Source organism: Perca fluviatilis, chromosome 11, assembly GCF_010015445.1.
Source record: "Perca fluviatilis chromosome 11, GENO_Pfluv_1.0, whole genome shotgun sequence".
NCBI lineage: Eukaryota > Metazoa > Chordata > Actinopteri > Perciformes > Percidae > Perca > Perca fluviatilis.
Window position 1 is genome coordinate 33,957,954 of NC_053122.1, and position 19,784 is coordinate 33,977,737.

Here is a 19,784-nt window from a genome sequence, read left to right on the forward strand (position 1 = left end):
AAAACACCCATTACCCAACTCACTAACTCCTAATGGCAGGGCACTAAGAAGGCTCCATGCAGAGATAGAGGTTGACTAGAACTTTATTGGAAAACATACCAACAATCATGATAATAAATTAAAAATAAAGCATAAAAATAAGCTCTTAAAAAAAACACATGACCAGAAGGTGGCAGTAAGTGCTGCCGGTTAAAAGAGAAACCGTGAAGTTGTCTGGTTGCAGTCGTTTAAGAAAAGCAAATTGTCCCAAGAGAAATAAAACCAGATGCTAACTCATGCACACGGTGCATAATGTCACAGAGGATGAAGATTAATTCACCTTCAAGAGTTTTCTTTGTTGCTGTTGCCGAAAAAGTCATCCATGGAGGCCTGCAGAGGGCAGTGGAGACAGGAAATTATTTTACAAGCTTGAACAGTGGGTGAAAACGTATTTTAAAAGAGAGAGATGTTGTGCAGCACTCCAGTGTAATGCGACAGATACTAAATATAATATGGTGTTATGCCTCAATTGGGTTTCTACTTGTTATTACTGTGACACTACTACAGGAATTGTATTTTATTTAATGAAAAGCTGAATTATCAGTCAACACCGTCTACAGGTAATGAGGACAAGGTCTACACGCACCTGCATGAGCAGCCTCTCTTTCCTCAGTTTCTTGTAGAAGACAAGAACGTCTGGATCTGCCCTGACCACACGGGGGTCAAAGTCCATGACCCTCAGACCCTGCAGGCTCCGAGCCCGAGACAACGCCACGTAGGCCTGGCCGCTCTCAAACACGCGCGCCAGAGAGATCTCCACACAGTCAAGGGTCATTCCCTAAAAAACAAACAAAAAAAACATTGGTTAAAAGGTCAGAAAAAACTATTTTACAACCCAGAATGTTTTGGCATTTTGTAGTTCAAAAAAATAAGCATTGATTGATTTGATAGATATTCCAGTATTTGAAATAAAAATTTGTCCAAATACAAGATTTAAAGAGCATCATGGGCAACATCTCCACCCCCCCACACTGATTCTCAGGGATTGTATTGCTTTTGTTTCCAATCATTTTTTATTTGAAGGGATACGCAGGTGTGGGATTTCCGTCATCCTCCCCCATGCTTTAGCCCCTCTGCTGTAGATCAAACATCGGTGACACATTGGTCGTGACCAATGAACTCAATTACCCAGAGGGACCCTTTTCCCCCCTCCAGCCAATTTCAGAGCGCGAGGTGAGGATATGAGTTTGCTGCTTGTGGGGATTGACGAATACACAGTTACAGCTCATTTGTGGGCAGCAGTAATACTGGGTCGGCGTTCAGGGTGTCTGACCACGCTGTAGCAATTTCCCACATGAAATGGCATTGTTGTGTCAGGGCTCACTCGCCTAACCCGACTTTCTCTCTGCCTGCTGTGTCATTTGGAAACCGTGAGTAGGAACTTCCGATAAGATTTTTAGAGTGAGCCAAGTTTAATTATAAAAAAAAAAAAAAAAAAAAAAACAGCATACAGCTCTAATTTCATGCTCAAATGCTCAGAACATAATTGTGCCACTGTTATTTAATCGCTATATGGCACAGTGAGTGACTGTCTGTCTTTCCATCCATCACAGTGATAAGTATAAATAGTGTGCATACTGAACAGATGAATCATTTCCCCAAATTTACCTTTTTTTTTTTTGGGGTCAATTTGACCCCAGCAATTTAAACCTCAAGAAAATGGAATAAAAAAAATAAAACATTTTATGTGTCAGGTACTTTACATATCTTTGTTGACTACCTAAATGTCCTTGATAAAACAACCCTATTTTGGTTGTTTTTATTGGCTTCATATGAAAGGTTATATTTATAATATTTATTTGCATTTATTAGTTTTTCGTTTTGACTTTGTTTTGAAATTCAGTTTAGTTTTAATTAGTTTTTAAAGAGAGTTTGCTAGTTTAGTTTTTCATTTTTTGAAAATGCTTAGTTTTTAGTTTAGTTATTAGTTTGCCTTTTGTAATATGGGTCATTTGTCTGGGGCAAGATTAAAAAAAAAAGGCCAGAAAAAGTATTGTGTAATAATAACTTGACAAAAACATACCATTTTAGAAATATGTAGGCTATTCACAATGTATTCAACAATAACACCCGTAAGTTACATAAAATGTACATATGATGAGCACAAATATGTAAACGGTTTACACAAGACACCATAGTAGGTGGAAAATGTGTGACGTGTGCCAGGAAAAAAGCCTAAATAGCCAACAGACTAAAGACCTACTGTACATGAGGTTGTTGTTGTTACAGGTGTTTTGAACTTTGGTTCGGGTAAAGTGGCGAACTTTTTTGAAGTCATTCGGGTCATACAGTTGTGTAGCTAGACATCCCAGTATCAATACACATTAACCCCCGCTTCCCCCCCGCTTTTAGTGTTCCTGTAGTGTTCTGTCCTACGGTTGTGTCCGTCATACTGCCTGGCCCTTTACCCATACATCCATGCCTAGTACCAGTGTTGCACCTGTTGTGACCTGTCGAATTTTGTAACTCTAGAGGGCGCTGTTGTATTGGAATCTACACTCACCTGAAAGATTATTAGGAACACTTGTTAAATTTCTCGTTAATGCAATTATCTAATCAACCAATCACATGGCATGCTTCAATGCATTTAGGGGGGGTGGTCCAGGTCTAGACATCTCCTGAACTCCAAACTGAATGTCAGAATGGGAAAGAAAGGTGATCTAAGCAACTTTGAGCGTGGCATGGTTGTTGGTGCCAGACGGGCTGGTCTGAGTATTTCACAATCTGCTCAGTTACTGGGATTTTCACACACAACCATTTCTAGGGTTTACAAAGAATGGTCTGAAAAAGAAAGAACATCCAGTATGCTGCAGTCCTGGGGGGCGAAAATGCCTTGTTGATGCTAGAGGTCAGAGGAGAATGGGCCGAGCGATTCAAGCTGATAGAAGATCAACTTTGACTCCAATAACCACTCGTTACAACCGAGGTATGCAGCAAAGCATTTGTGAAGCCACAACACGCACAACCTTGAGACGGATGGGCTACACCAGCAGAAGACCCCACCAGGTACCACTCATCTCCACTAAAAACAGGAAAATGAGGCTACAATTTGAACAAGCTCAACAAAATTGGACAGTTGAAGACTGGAAAAATGTTGCCTGGTCTGATGAGTCTCGATTTCTGTTGAGACATTCAGATGGTAGAGTCAGAATTTGGCGTAAACAATGAGAACATGGATCCGTCATGCCTTGTTACCACTGTGCAGGCTGGTGGTGGTGGTGTAATGGTGGGGGGGATCCCTTTCGCCTTCAAAACTGCCTGAATTCTTTGTGTCATTGATTCAACAAGGAGCTGGAAATTTACTGACTGAAATTTGAATGCATAGCCATTTACTGAAATTCTAAACGCACAGTAAACGTATTATGGTCTAATTATTCTATGGACCATTTAGTCCTTCTGCCATGTCTAGTATCACCCTCATGCCCAGATTAGATGCTTTGCCAGTGTACACCTGCATACTCTTTGGCATAGCTGGACTGTGCATGCTGCCCATATTTTGATACCGTATTTGTTTGTTTGCTGTTTGGTGTGTATTGCCTGAAGGGACAGTCCCAACGAAATGCAACTGTAAAGAGAGGGTAATCGCTGCACCCACTTGTCCCATAAATCCGGTGTTGCTAAAATAATAATATAAAGTGTCTGACACGGGAGAAAACGGGGAATGTCTTCAGAAACATGGTGGCGGAATACAATGCACTTCCAGTGGCAGCATTCAAAAGTAGCACTGCAAAGATTAATCAATTGGTGGTCAACTATTAAATCAAAACGCAAACTATTTTGATAAATCGATTCATCAGTTTGAGTCCCTTTATGTAAAAATTCGTATTCCAGCTTCTTGAACGTGAATATTTTCTAGTTTCTTCACTCCTGTGACAGTAAACTGAATGTCTAGTAGAGTTGCGGATTATCACTATAATCGTTAGTTTCAGCCCTATTCCAAAGGCTTGCCGTTTCTTCACCTTTGGACTTTGACGCTCCTGTTAAAGTGGATCACATCCAAATCTTTCCAACTGTCCCCATACACTTCAATGTGGGCAGAGGGACTAGAACAACTTTTGGAAGAGAACGTGTCCACTCTTGGAGGTCGAGAGTACAGACTCTGCAGGTGGTTGGGAGACAGCAACAAGAGGGTCAACCACCCCAACAGTCGCATTCTCATCAGAGCACGCTGCCTCATAATTGTTTATTTTAAACCTTTATTTATCCAGATGAGTCGATTGAGAACAAATTCTCATTTGCAACGACAACCTGTCACATTCACACAGCTCCACATTCATACCTGGAAGCTGCCCAGTACAACCCCAGTCTGATCTGCTGGCCACTGAGCAGCTCCACTGGAGTGGTTGGAGGTTAAGGGCCTTGCTCAAGGGCACCTCAGTGGTGGTAATGAGGGAGGGACAAGCGCTGCTCTTTCACTTTCCCCACCCAGTCTCTCTCTGTCGGTCTGGGGACTGAACAGACGACCTCCCAGTCACAAGCTTCTTTAGGCCACCCCCACCCTCTTTGTGGGGACCTGCCATTGACATAATGCATGCCCTAGCCCCTTACCCTAACCTTAACCATCACAACTAAATGCCTATCCTTAACCCTTACCCTCACCTAATTCTATCCCCAATCTTAAAACCAAGTCACAAAAAAAAACAAAAAAAAACAGCCCTTTAAACTTGTGGGGTCCAGCATTTTGGCCCCACAAAGCTGTCGACACCCCAGAAGTATACTGGACTCCCGGTTTTTGGACCTCACGAATGAACACACATACAGTCATTTTTAAATGGAGAGTGTGTAACGAGAGAGCCCACAGAGCACCGAGAGAAATGGTTAAGAAGGCTGCAGTACAAACTTTTATACGTTTGTTCCTCCCCTGAGATGTTTGAACCATCAATGTCCTTGCAGGAACTATTACATCAAGGGGTTCCTTCAATACTGCCAGGCATGGTTTATGGCAGGTTAGGGTCCTAAAAAAAAATTGCATGCGATAGTGACCTCAATATTGGCCAAAACAAAAAGGTGTGTAAAATGTTCATATTTCCTCTATGTTTTACACCGCTAACAACAGCGTGGGGTCAAATTGACCCCCAAAGAACAGGACATTAAAGAATATCATGTTAATTTTATGTTGGCCTAGTTGTCCCCATTAAATTAGGCAGTGTCATTCAATACAAAGCAAAAAATAATGACACATTTAGAGACCTTTAACTTTAAATGGGGTCAAATTGACCGCAATATTTGTGAAAAAGGCAAAATATGTCAAACCATTCTGAATGAAGTATTGTGGTGCTGCAGAGACATCCTGGGCCTACAGATCCTATCCTACAGACTACAGAAAACGTCTTTGTTTGGTACAGATCCTTGCAAAAAATAATCACACTACATGACTATAGTACATTTGTATTTGTGTTTCAATGAAAATGATCCACAAAAATATCATTCCCTCCAATATCGTGAATCATATTGCAACATCAGTCAAAAATTGTTTCCACATATCGTGCAGCCCTAGTTGAAACGTACCAGTTCTATACAGTGTTTACACTACTGTATACACTACATACCTACTTGGCATAGGAAACCATTTTAGCAATTAGTATACAGAAAAAATAAAATAACCCAACATACTAGTGAGAGGAAATGATACAACGTATGATGTCAGATGTCAAACAAACTGCAATTTTGGAAAGCTACAGCCAATCATGTTTACACTGTACTCTAATAGCATTGTACAATCCATTGTATACCAACATCATCGCTTTTTATCCTCATCTTACTTTAACACAAGTTATTATTTCTTGCACTTTTAACCATGTTACTTACCCATTAGCCTTTTCCCCCCCTTACTCTTATTTCTCACTATGAGCTTTTAATTAATTTCAACAAAGTATTCTGAATCAAACTTCACAAAGAGACATTTCAGATTTAATACTTTTGTTTGTCCATTTTTTTTTTGTAAACCGTTTCACCACCACCCACAATTTCTCTTTCAATAATCTCTTTCCAGCTGTGATCAACTCCTCCCGTTTCCTTTGTGCATTGCGAGTGTGCGTCAAGAGCCAACTTTAAAAAAAAAAAATAAAGACTATTTGTAGCTACATGCATGGGGTGACTGAACCAGATCCCAGCTGAAATTGTGTGAAAGCACCCCATCTCGAGGGGCTGAGAGATAACCACTGATGCTCCCATTCACACCTATGGGCAACTGAGAGTCACCAATAACTAGTCTCACATTGCCAGACCTTCCTCCACAGGTCTGGCTAGTCCACACAGCATTCCGGGATGGGAGAAAAAAAAACGTGCTCTGGTTTATTGGCACTAGGGTTGGGTATCGTTTTTTTTTTTCGATTCCGGTGCTAAATTGATACTTTTAAAACTGTGCCTAAACGATGCCTGAACCGGTACTTTTCAATAAAGTAAAAAAAAAGAAAAAAAAAAATAAGGGTAGTAAACAGTCAGTGACTTGTTTATTGCTTTATTGTCAAAATTAAAGATTTAATAATAATTTAATAACTATAACAATAACTTATTTCACCAGTAAATTGCTGTTGAACACCAGATGGGAAAAGGGTATTTTACAATTACTGTGAATGCACCACAAGGCTACCTGTTTTAAGTGAATGCACCGTCTGTGTTGTTTAATTCCGACCATATAAACATAGTACTACTAGTACTACTACTGTATATCTATGAATTGCGACAACGGCAGCTGCTGTGCTGCATTGCAGACTGTTACATCCCGCTGTTGAAGTCCTCCACAGTGAAATACAGTCACACTTTACACTGTTTAACATTAGCTGTCAGCATTTTACCGGTGTTTAATCCAGCTGCTAGCTAAAGGTAGGCTAACGTTACATGCTGTCAGGTGTAGTGTAAAGTCAAGCACCGAAATGAGGCACCGAAACTTTCGTTCTTATTCGGTTTCGTTACTACCGTTTACGTCGGTACCGGTTCCCTATTGGCACCGAGTTTTGGTACCCAACCCTAATTGGCACTCTTTAAACCAATCACACAATCAAAAAAAAAAAAAAAAAGGGCTAAATGTGTGATGTTTAATGTTGCTAATCTTGTGCTTTCCTCAATAAAAAAAAAAAAAATTGATAAAAAACAAAAAACAAAAGAAATTCTATAAAGATCTGGCAGCCATTCTTAGAACATCTTGCTCAATTTGTCGGAGACCTTGAACAGTTGTGAGATTCACAATAGGCCACTCACCTCTTTGATGAATTCTCAGTACCAGTGACGCAACAGTAAATTTCTTTTTCTGAGTAATACGCCCAAGGTTTGTTTGTTTCCCCTTTTTCTTTCCTCTTCTTTTCATATTGGCATATTTTATACTACTTGGAAAACACTTCAAACATATTGAACAAAAAAAGAAGGACCACAGGCGGCCTGTGGGGTGACCGTGCCAACCACTGCACCACCACCCTGCCCTATTTGTTCACACATTTCACTCAAATTCGCTTTAATAAAAAAAATTAAAAATGGGTCGACCTCCTGCTGGAATAGTCAGGGAATCAAACTCCGTGACATTCATCATCTGGGAACAAATAACTAGTGATAGAAAAAAAAAAATTTTTTTGGGGGGGGTTTTGGGGGGGCAGGGGAAGGGGGGGGGGGGGGGGGGGGGAAAAAAAAAAAAGAAAAAAAAAAAATTAGGATGTATCCTCTGTGCATCATGAATTACTATACAAAAAAATAAAAAGTGTGTGTAGTGATTATGTCTAGCCATTGTCAGTTTCATGACAAAGGCTAAAAGATGAAGAGTTAACTAGCGCTGCAAGTTTTTAATGTTCTCCACTACTCTGCTAGAAATAAAGCCACTGATAAACTACTGGAAGGGAATTCATAGAAAACGTTTATAAAAGAGCTTTTTTCCCTTTTCATCTGAACAAAATCTATATTTCCGAGATCGCTTTCAACATCCATCACCTGATGAATGGATTGTCGACCATAATTACACTCCATAATCTGGACAATGACTGAGCTCCAAGGCCGGTTCACACACCGCAATCAAACCTTGAGCTATTTCTAGCACTCTCCAGCAATAACACCAAATGCAATACAAAAGAAAAAACTTCTTTTAGGCTAATTGAGTTTGAATTGCCATTGATCAAGTGAGTCATGCATTCAAAAGAAAACACACACAAAGACTGGTGTCCCATGGCAACACCGAACAGTAGCTTCCTCAAAAGAGAAAGTGATGCCATGCTAGGGATTTGGTGAGCATTTGCCTCCGGATGTCTGTGCGCGTTGTGCGCTGTGGCTGAGCGCCTACCGACCTGACTCTTGTGGATGGAGATGGCCCAGGCCAGTTTGAGGGGCAGCTGCTGTCGACTCAGGTGGACCCCCCCGCCGGACTTAAACACCCAGCGCTCCGGCTTCAGCACCTCTGTGACGCCACACAGGAAACGCACATGTGGGAGTCCTGAGGAGACAGGCAAAGAGTCGGCACATGGATGGATGAGAATCTAAAAAACGATTTTTTTTTGTATCTTGAACAATCAACATACCGTTTAATATCTATGATAAAAACAAAAACAAAAAGATAAAACAAATCGATCTGATATCCATCAAAGAACAACAAAAGGATGAGTTAGAGAAGGAGCAGGCAGAAGGATAGTGCTTATGTAGTCCTGCCCCTACTTTACAATATCATATTATCACAGAAGAAACAAAAGATGTGGAAATAAAAGATGCCTTTAATCTAAAAAAACAAACAAAAAAAAACACTATGTGGTATTTGGATTTTAATTCTGCCTGACCTGCTGATACAACATGAAGGACCTTAGGCTCTCTCGTTGGGATGTTTTTTAAGTGGGGTTATATGGAGGTACTTATCTACAGTAGATGGCGGTCAGCAGCAAGACGTATTTCAGCCACCTAAAATAAGAGGCCTACATAGTCAATATGGGTTTAGGTGTACACAATATTTAGAATTTATTCACCGCTCTACCTTGCCAACAAACCGCCCTCTTGGCTTTCTTCAACACCTTTGACAGAAAGTGATTTTACCTCACAGAACACTTTGTTTGGCCTTGATGGGTTAGTCCGAGTTACTGTGCGACTTTGGTGGCTTAGTATAGGATTCACTAAGGTCCCACAATAACACAAACTCACCGAATGAGGCAGCGTTAGACCAGCAACTCCCGTGTTCTGGGAGGTCAAATGTTTTTTTTGTCAAGGGGGTCTGGTGGCTTTGAACGGAGCAGAGGTGATAGAAGGGCCTCAGTTCCCTGTAGGAAAGGAACGTCTGATGGCAAGGTAAAGCAGTGAAAATATTCTTAATATAGTGTAGCTTACATTTAACAGATTATTTTTTTTTTTTTTTTTTAAACTTAGCCATTTTTAGGTGCATGTTAAGCTACTGCCCTCTTCCACAGCAGGACATTGCTCAGCTTCCTCCTGCCTGCTTCTCCAAACTGGGGGCGGGCCGAGAGCAATTTTACTCTAGCTAATAAACCGACTATGGAAAAGTACATAATTCAAAAGTATCCAAACTGTCCCTTTAAGCTCTTCTTCTGTTTAGATATCCTCCGGTGACTATTCCTTAAAGTCTATAATTGCCACCAAGGGTATAATTACAACTAAAAGATAGAGATAATAATCAAATTCTGGCTTTTCAGAGAAAATATTTCTGTAATACGTTTCAAGGGGAATAAATTAAATCACACACCGTTTTTTCCAGACTCAAAGGCCACGACCCCCCGCGCTCCGTTCACCAGACCTCGAGAGACATCCTGGTTCTTCGTCAGCATGACCTTAAAAAACAACAAGCAGCATTACATCACAGAGCGTCGCCTCGACTCAAAACTGAGCGCTGTATCCTCGACACATATCAAAAAGGTAAAATTGCAGAGGGTGTGGAACATAAAGAGCACACGCTGCACACACACCTGAGCCCCCACTTTGAGGTGGATCACTTTGCTGACGGGGCTGTGAGCGTCGATGGCCTTCACCAGGGCTGGGTCACTGTCCAGAGCCTCGAACACACGCACTGACCCTAAGGGACCAGGAGACATTCATTACATATAATAAAAATAAAAAGGGAGTTGTATATAGAAAATATGATGGGACACGGGAAACAGTCGTGTAAAGAACCTAAAGATATAAAAAAAAAGTATGTAGGGCTGGGCAACTAATCAAATTTGGATCATGATTTCAGCTCCTAACGATCACAAAAACAATAACCCTACTCAGCCAATATTTGAATATATTTATTATTATTTAATTTAAGGGGAATTAAAGAAGGTCAACGAGAAAAGTATTTAATTAAAAAGTTGTTTTCACTGTCTTTTGAAGTTCAATAAATGCCACATCTTCCCACAAGTCACCGAGTAATCGTGTTAGATAATCAGGATTTCAATATTGACCAAAATAATTGTGATTTGTCCATAAATTGAGCAGCCCTTAAAGTATGAAACCATAAAGAAAATTGTTTAAAAAAAAAAAAAAGAAAAGAAATTGTTGTCCCTAACCCAAAAAAAATAAAATAAAACACAACAACTGCTGCCACAGTAGGTCAAGCACACTCACAGCTATACGCTTTCAAAATAATAAAAGTGTAACAGAACAGGATACAACCGAAAATAAGTGGCGTCTGGCTGAGACTGAAAATATCTGGAGGAAACCGGTGTCAACAAGTTCCCCGAACATGACTCAAGCCATCTCCGTCGTCATTTTCACCTCCACGCAAGCCAACCAAAGTAACACCCGTTTCAAGCTGGGAAAAAAAACAAACAAAAAAACTAAAATTTAATGAACACTTCACACCAGGCAGCTGCTGGAGTTTCATCTCGTTGGTGAGCTCCACGTCGTCCTTATGTGTGCACAGCCTGGTCGCTAGGATGCCATCCCTCTCGATGTGGTGGTAGGCGCTTCCCAACAGCGTCGCCGTGACTTCCTCCGTCACCCTGGATGGCGTTTATTAAGACAGAAAGACAATTTTTGCAGCATAGCACAAATGTTCTGTAGAAACACAAAATGACCTGCCACAGCTCTAATTGCATGCATGTAATGCACTTAAATAGACAGCACATTACACCGGACATTGGATATGAATGTGTGTGCACTGAGCCCACATTAACTGTATATAAAAAAATAAAAACCAAAAACACATTTTAGCAATAAATCTCTTGGGGGGGGAAAAAAGGACAGTGCCCGGTGACTTTACCTGCCCACCCGCACAGACTGCAGGAGGGAGATGAAGGACTGGTCCGTTTGCCTCCGCACCTCCATTAGCTCCATGTTCACCTGGATGACCTTGCGCCAACTCCTGGCCTGCAGGAGGGGAAAAGGATTTTTTTTTTTGGTTCTCTTTTTTTTTTTTTTATTAAATATCCATGCATGCAGGACAGATGCGGATTGCTGACTCATGGCAGCAGCATAGAATAAGGTTGCTTTCACACCTGAGCAGTTTGGTCCGTTTAAACCAAACCCTGGAGCCTTTTGGTTCCGGTTGGTTTGGGGTGGTGTGAAAGCAGTCAAACTCTTGTGCAGAACAAACATCCAAACTCTGGTATGCTTGTGTTAGGATAATTATTTTTTAAGGAATAGACCAGAATCACTGAAGTTATTCGCAAAAGTTTGTTTTTACTTGCGCAAGCAGAGTCAACTTAACAGCACCCATCAAGTACAGAAAAATGACTAACAACAACCTTCAACAGCAGCTTTTTTTTTTATGAGTAAGATGAAGTCATAATACAAAAAGGCGTTGTCTCTCATCTCTGGTCAGGCATAGAGTTGGGATCACTTTAGGTGAGAATGCAATCTGACCCAAATACAGGAAATTTCAACTTTGCACACATTATACAGACATATGTAACTTAAAAAGAGTGATAACTTTCAGACCTATTATGACCCAACATCGCTTGTCTTCTGTGAGACCAGAAGTGTCGGGCCAGCGACTATTTCGACCATGCAGCATTCGATTACAACGTTTGGTGCGTTTGACAAAGTGCAGTCTGAACACAAACCGAACCAGCTAAAAATTCAACAATGTCGCAACTTCACCCTCAAATCACACCAACTTCACTGAACTACAGGTGTGAAAGCTCCCTGAGAGTATTTCTGTATCAACCAGTCTCTGCATATACACTGAGATAATGCACAGCAGCTTTTTACACACAGTCTCTGCTGCAAAATATTAGACATCCCATGACCAACTACATCTCAACAAGAGACCATCTTGGACTGGGATCACAACAGCCGCATCGCCAAATGTTGTCATATTACCTAATCGATATCTAATCGGAAATGTAATCAAAAAATCATTGGTCCCACGACATGGTGCTCTTTGGATGCTTTTATATAGACCTTAGTGGTCCCCTAATACTGTATCTCAAGTCCCTTTCCCAAAATTCAGCCTTGGTGCAGAATTACAGCCACTAGAGCCAGTCCCACAATGAGCTTTCCTTAGCATGTGCCATTTCTGTGTCTGTAGCTATTGAGGAGAGGGGGGGGGGGCGGGGGGCCTTGACCAACTGCCACTTTGCTCGTTTGAAAGCCATGATGTCTCTCTCTCTCTCTCTCTCTCTCTCATGGGTGGGCCAAATTCTCTGGGCGGGCAAAGCAGAGAAAGGGGAGGTAACCTTGCTCCTTATGACCTCATAATCAACGTCAATCTCTCTACCACATACGCCAAGCACACACACACGCCGGCACTGCTATTCTCTAAAAAGGGAACAACGCACAAGTATAAACTTCAGGCCACTTAGGCTACGGCGAAAGCTCTGCGTGGAGCCTCCGCACAACCATAAATCAGACTTAAGACGTGAGGAAGGAAAACAAGTGGAGGAGCTGGGGATGCAATTTAATGGAAGTGGGATGCAACTGGACCGATCTGCCGGCCATTTGGTTTCGCCCTGCAGCGTGGTTCTGCCCTGTGGTCTGGTGATAGTTGTAAGACCCACGGTGGTCTGACCTGGAAGCAGAAGCTGGCTCTTTCCTTTCCCTTGGAAACAGGAGGCAGCTGGAGGAAGTCGCCACACACGATCAGCTGGATGCCTCCAAATGGCGCCGTAGACCTCCGAACCGACCTACAAGAGTGCAGCGAGAGGACGAGCGTCACTGAAGATAAACAGGGAGTCCATCTTCTATATGGATGCAGGATTTTCGTTGTCGATAATGACGGCCTTCATTTTTATATATATTTTTTAATCTCATATCAAACCTGCAATGTGTCACACAGTATTGCTCACATCATAGTGCTGCTGAGGTTTAATAAAACCCAGGGAATGATCTGATCTAATTGGAACCATAGAAAAAAAAAAAAAAAAAAAAAAAGCAAAATTCAAAAATCCTTCATGCTGCAAGTCTGCTGCTCAAACATTGTCAACAAAACTGAGGAACACCATAATGTGAACGGGTATTGGAGGAGAGGGGACATACAAGTCTCTGAAAGGAGTGTGTAAAATCTAAAAGGGTCCCCAAGGTGTGTTAGGAAAATGGGAATTTAACAGTTTTGCAACACTGCAAACATTAGGAGTATGACTTGGGTTATTACATACATTTAATCATTTTAACCTTTCAAAACAAAAGTTACAGTTTTATGAATTATAAATGCTGCCTGTGTGAAAAAGCTTTAATGAAGTCATATCATTTACTGGTGACCAAAGTTAAGTGGTTCCATTTGTACAATTTGTGTAAAGTTGTCAAGGATGACTCAAATCAGTCAAATGTATCACCGAGCACTGTGGGTTAGGGATGTTGGAACGAATTCCGAAAGTCGAATATAATTAAAATAGTAAAAAAATAAATAAAAATCAATACTCAATATTCTATACTCAATAATCAATCAATATTCCAATGCTGAAATTACCATTCGAATGGGATTATTTTTACAAATAGGTTGGCTAACGTTCGCTAATATCCCTCTTCTCATGTCACTCATGTCAGATGAACAATAAGTTACGGGAGTGAGAAACACACGGCATTGTGAGCTAACGTTACGTACCGAGTAACGTTAGCACGGGGGGGAGTGACAGGCTGCGGCCCGAAATCGGAAGAAGATGGGAAATAGTTTTAACATGATTTTTAAAAAACGACATCCACCGAGCCAAAGGGAATCAATAGTGTTATCAATAGTTAGCTTGTTCTTGTTTTCTAACTGCGTCGCGAGTTATAGCAGCTTAGCTGGGAGCTTCATGGAGACAGCTAAAGCTAATGTTAGCTGCCCTACAGCTGTCAGCGTTAGCTTCGACTTCATATATTACCTTCTAGCAGCTGTATTCTCCGTAATGTGACAACCTGCAAGAAACAGGTTGCGTATAAATCACTAAAATAGTAGTGTCAGCAACGTTCGGCTTAGTTATTAAGGTCGTTAGCATCGTGGCTAAAACTAGGGTTACTTTACGACAAATCGTTTTGGCTGGGCTTTCTAACATGATGTCATTGAGCTAACCGAGCACCGTTAGCCTCTACAGAAGAGCCGCTTCACTACACTTGTTGATAAGGTTTCATTACAGAGTTCTCGGTTGATTTGTTGGTCGCTGTGTGCGTGGTGGAAAATAATGAAAACAGAGCGGCTACCAGAAATAGGTCCCCTTCAAGGCCAGGCTGATGGTGGAAGTCCCTCTAGTGGACAGAACGTGTAACACCAAGCACATGCTTATAGTGGCATTGACAAGGCATAAGCCTGAGTAGTGTAGTACATTTTATAACAGGCTGCATTTGAGCATTAAATATTCAAATATTGAATGGTATTATAGAGGAAGACTGACAGCTCTACTGTGGGTGGGGGTAACTGGAGCCAATTATAGCAAAGTATCCTGAACATGATATCAAACACTTTCAGGAAAGCTTTACTTACGAATATTACCATAATTCATGGTTTTGGGCAGTCTGAGTTATGTCTACATTCTACACTACTGTACATCTCAAATATGTAAATGTAATATGACAGCTGCGGCAGCCACTTAGGAAGCAAATGAGCACCTGCCTTGAATGACGCACAGCGAGTGAACATGTGAAAGCTCTACCAACAGAAAACATCTTTACTAAAAGACTTCTATAACGATTTACTGTGGCATCTTAAAAGGATTTTTTTTTAGACCGACGTCTCACCTTGCCACCGCCTCGAGCTTGTCAAAGAACTGGGCCTCCACCATGGAGATCTCGTCGATGATGAGGTGTCGACAGCTGGTCCAGTGCTGCAGCACGCCGGGCCTCTGAGCCAGCTCGATGCACTGCTCCAGCGGGGCCGAGCCGGAGCCAATGCCTGGACAGAGACAGGTGGTGTGACGGGCACACAAATGAATAACACCAGTGCACATGCTCCATTCACACTCGCTGCTGTATATTGAGATTTAATTAGAAGCATCCGTTAACGTGGAGAGACATCCGACACCCCCTCCTCGATTATATTAAAGATTTATATTCCGACAGGCGCCTTCACACAGACATTGTAATGGAGTCAAAGGCTGCAGCTCTTCTAGCACAAAAGAAATCGATGTAAAAGACCTTTTGTCTTTATATTAAGAGGGACAGAAGACACTGATAAGTAGGGCTGAATGTTAAACGTTACCAAATGATCAATCAAGATAATCAGCCAATTAAATCAATAATTTTGTTATAGTTTATACTAATAAGGAGTCTGCCTTGTGCCTATTAATAGTACAGCATAAATTCAGGATAGGCCTTTTGTTGATACCAGCAAAATGAACAATTATTTGGATAACATTCAATAAACAGTAAGGTGTTGATGATGGGGGGGTGCATCTCTCACCACTAATGTGTTATTTCCAGAGACAGTCTTTAAATCAAGTTCATCGCCCCCCAGAGACACGACGACTCACCAGCAAAGTTGTGTAATGTTGTTCCTCCAATGTGGCAGGCAGCCACTCCTGTGCTGGCTGTGGCAAATGTGCTCTTTGGAGGAAGAGATCCCATGATTCTCTTCAGGAGGAAGGACTTTCCTGTACCTGAAAAACAAACATTAAAAAGGTCCCATTGCATGAAAATGTCACTTTATGAGGTTTTTTAACATTAATATGAGTTCCCCCAGCCTGTCTATGGTCCCCCAGTGGCTAGAAATGGTGATAGGTGTAAACCGAGCCCTGGGTATCCTGCTCTGCTTTTGAGAAAATGAAAGCTCAGATGAGCCGTTTTGGAATCTGCTTGTTATGAGGTCATAACAAGCAAGGTTGCCTCCCCTTTCTCTGCTTTGCCCGCCCAGAGAATTTGGCCAACCCATGAGAGAGAGACATCATGGCTTTCAAACGAGAAAAGTGGCAGTTGGTCAAGGCCACACCCCCACCCTCCACCTTGCCACTCCCACTCTCCTCCTCAATAGCTTCAGACACAGAAATGGCACATCCTAAGGAAAGCTCATTGTAGGACTGGCTCTAGTGGCTGTAGTTCTGCACCAAAGCTGAATTTCGGGAAAGAGACTTCAGATACAGTATTAGGGGACCACTAAGGTCTATATAAAAGCATCCAAAGAGCACCATGTCATGGGACCTTTAAAAAAGAGCTAAGAAAAAAAAACTGTTCTTTAAAAATCGGCAAAAGAAAGAAACACCATAAATGTGTCATGAAAGGAGATTTACATCGGATTCTCTTGCGGAAATGTCAAAGCCAAAACGCCTAAAACTTGTTACTAACAGGCATCATCAGTAAGACCGTTATGCAGAATGTAACATGCATTTTTTTATTTTTTTTATTAATTTTAGACATCTAGTTATGACAAACTTGTGACAATGGAATTTAAAATGTATTGTCTCACACACACCTGCACTTCCAGTGAAGAAGATGTTCTTGCCACTCAGCACTGCACCGAGGACAGCCGCCTGTTCTTTATTCAGCTTACGTGTTGGTAGAGACAGGATGGGCTTCTTGCTCGGGTTGGCCTTTACCTGAAACAATCAACACGCACATTTAACAGAAAAGATAAGAGCAGGTTTAAAAAAAAAAAAAAAAAAAAAAACCTATCCACAGATCAAAATCAGCCCATTTAAAGCATATTGCACTCCTTTGTATACTGCAATATACTTTCTCTGCTTTGCCCACCCAGAGAATTTGGCCCACCCATGAGAAAGAGAGACATCATGGCTTGCAAACAAGCAAAGTGGCAATGTTGGTGCACTAGTCTGCTTTGACAGTGGTGGAAGTATTCAGATGCTTTACTTAAGTAAAAGCACTAAAACCACTGTTAGAATAGTCGTTTACAAGTAGAAGTACTGCATTGAAAAGGTTACTTAAGTAAAAGTTTGTAGGTATAATCAGGAAAATGGACTACAATCAACTAAGTGTTTAATGGTCTAATCATTTCAGCTGGACTTGTAGGCAGTTAGTAGGTAGTTTAAGTAAAACATGGTATTTCATAAACTGCATGTGTTTTGTGTGCAACAATCTTAATTTGTAAAGTAACTAAAGCTGTCAGATGAAGATGTAGTGAAGTAAAAAGTACAATATTTCTCTCTGGAATGTAGCGGAGTAAAAGCAGAAAGTGGCATGAAAAGAAAAGACTCAAGTAAAGTGCAAGTACTTTACATTTGTACTTAAGCACAGTAGCTACTTACATCAGGGAATGTTCCTCTCATAGAGTTTCAACGACATTTGAAAGCTTACTTTTTCACTCTGGCTTTTGATCATTTATGAGTGCTGTGTTAATGGTGCGATAGGATTTTAATAGTGTTTAGTAGTGGCAAGGTCCAGAATTGAAATGCCTTGATGATTGTGTTATTTTATCTCTTGTACAGCACTGTGGTCAACTTCTGTTGTATTAATATGTGCTTTATAAATAAATTGAACAGTGAGTAAACGCACATGGTTATTCCACCACTGGTAGTCTGCTACTAACAGACATTTGAAGCGTAGAAACATGAAGTGTTTTGTGTGTGTTCAACTCACTGGGCTGAAGTTCGTGTCACTCCTGGACCTTTTGACCTGTTGTCCTGTTCCTGCTCGGGTCATCTTATTGGTGCGCTCCGCCAGCCCTGTGGGGGCCACTTTACCCCTCAGCTCATTCACCTTCTGGATGTCCTTTTGCTGCAGGGGGCTGATGGCCTCGAAGCTGCGGGGCAGACCGGCTTTGAGCTTCTCTCGGCCGCTCAGAGGCTTGCTGCTCTGCCGGGCCTGGTGTTTGACGCTCAGGGTTTTGAGGAAGAGGTTGAGCCGGTCAGGGGGGCAGTTGGAGATGAGCACCTGGGTGTTTTCGGGCAGCAGTTTGACGGTGCACTTCCCTTCTCTGGCGAACTTGGTGAAAAGTTTGAATTCTTTCAAATGGTAATTTTGCGGCACTTTCCCGTCGTGGACGCGGAGGATAATCTCGTGGAACTCATTCCGGCCCAGGACGACCGAGGCTTTACGGATGACCTGCCTCCGGGTGGCCTGGCCGGAGGCGTTAAGCTGCTCCACCGTCACACAGCACTGCAGCTGGCCGCCGTCCTCCCCGGATAACATCGCAGCGACTTCTTTTTGCCAAATAAGATACGAGAGTTCACAAATAAAGGCTGTTAACTTAACAGTTTGCTCAGGCAGTTTTAGGTAAAGATTTCACCATGGTGAATGAAACAGAATCGCGTTTTGGGGTTTTAAAACCCTGCGCTAGTCTGCAACAATGTAATGTCAGCGCAGCTGTTGTGCTCCGTTCAATCAACTCAAACATCAAGTCACGTGATCTCGCTACATCATTGCATTTAAACATAACAGAGTGATCGAAATCAACTTAAAATGTAATCACGGGAAGACTTTTACTTCAGCTCTTACCTTTGTTTTTAGAACAGGTTAGAATCTTTGTCTCTGTTCCGTTTTCCGTGCAGCTGCTGCCCCACTCCGGGAACGCGAGCACCGATTTTCAAATTGTCGCTGCGTGAATTCAGCCAATAGCCGAGCGACGCTGCGGACCAATCAGGGAGAGGGGGTTTAACAAAGCACCCAATGAAAGAAAGAGAAGGGACGCCCCCCTGGCTAAACCGACCAATCGGTGTTATTATGACTGGCGACGTCATATTTGTGTGAAATTCACATGGCTATCCAGAAATAGAAAAGCTTTTTTTTTTCTTCTAAACAGAATATTTTCATTTTAACAATATTCATAAGTATCCACTATTGAAAATAACACGTCAGTGAATGAAGACTATAGAAAAAGTTACATTTGGACATATGTACAATACATAGTTTCCTGGCTTAGGCGCTATTGACCTTTTTTATACCTATTTTCTTTTAGCATAGAAAGTTCGTTTTGTAGTGCATTCCACACTGAGGGAATTTTTGCAAACCGACATTTGTGTAGGCTATATAATATTTCGTTATTATTATACAATATTAACCAAGAATTCAATTCTTTATTCCTTTAAGATTATTCCTAACTGGATCGTTTTTTTGGGAAAAAAAGAGAACCTCTTCAATTTTCAATATGAAATACAGACACTCTTTTATTTTCTCTATTGTCTGAACTAATGTGGGTCATGTCCACAGTGAAACTGCTTATTGTTCAATATACTGGATTGTGATTTGAACTGGTGGACATGTTGTGTATAAAACACAGGATGAGTGAATGGTTTAATAACTGAGAGGTCAGAGTAGTAATCTACCCAAGTGGAAAGAACGAATGGATGGCTGATGGAGGGAGATGATGATATTATACATTATAATGGTTTGAAAAATCAAACCGGCTCTGGTCATCAATCATTTGTAATTAGTGGTGCAGTTGCAGTAAATCCTTAAAAAAATACTGAACATCAAAGAAAGGAACTATCCAGCTCTTGTATCTATCAATTCTAGAAGTTATGATGCAAAATGGGCATCAAACAATAAAA

General features: G+C 41.4%; 1 protein-coding gene across 2 annotated transcripts; it reads right to left on the minus strand.

Annotated features, from left to right (window-relative positions):
• Positions 1 to 65: 65 nt before the first annotated feature.
• Positions 66 to 18,862, minus strand: pif1 (PIF1 5'-to-3' DNA helicase homolog (S. cerevisiae)). 2 transcript variants are annotated; one of them, XM_039816187.1, is made up of 13 exons: positions 18,733 to 18,862; positions 17,875 to 18,437; positions 16,754 to 16,877; positions 15,819 to 15,944; positions 15,088 to 15,241; positions 12,947 to 13,061; positions 11,198 to 11,304; positions 10,798 to 10,937; positions 9,921 to 10,027; positions 9,701 to 9,785; positions 8,307 to 8,452; positions 626 to 817; positions 66 to 369 (listed from the first exon to the last, which is right to left on the minus strand). In XM_039816187.1, exons 2-13 carry the CDS (start codon positions 18,424 to 18,426, stop codon positions 322 to 324), a joined length of 1,896 nt encoding a protein of 631 aa, XP_039672121.1. In that variant the 5' UTR covers positions 18,427 to 18,437; positions 18,733 to 18,862; the 3' UTR covers positions 66 to 321. The 2 variants fall into 2 exon arrangements, with proteins under 2 accessions (XP_039672121.1, XP_039672122.1); XM_039816188.1 differs by having other exon boundaries at positions 17,875 to 18,434; positions 18,733 to 18,856.
• Between the last annotated feature and the right edge of the window lie 922 nt (positions 18,863 to 19,784).

Bases quoted from the DNA above. Each gene is read 5' to 3' on its own strand.
- pif1 (XM_039816187.1), bottom strand. From the start codon at position 18,426: ATGTTATCCGGGGAGGACGGCGGCCAGCTGCAGTGCTGTGTGACGGTG. The intron at 10,938-11,197 runs GTAAAGTCACCG...AACGCCATCCAG, and splicing joins CAGTCTGTGCGGGTGGGCAG to GGTGACGGAGGAAGTCACGG. The intron at 370-625 runs GTGCGTGTAGAC...TGCCCTCTGCAG, and splicing joins AAGAGAGGCTGCTCATGCAG to GCCTCCATGGATGACTTTTT.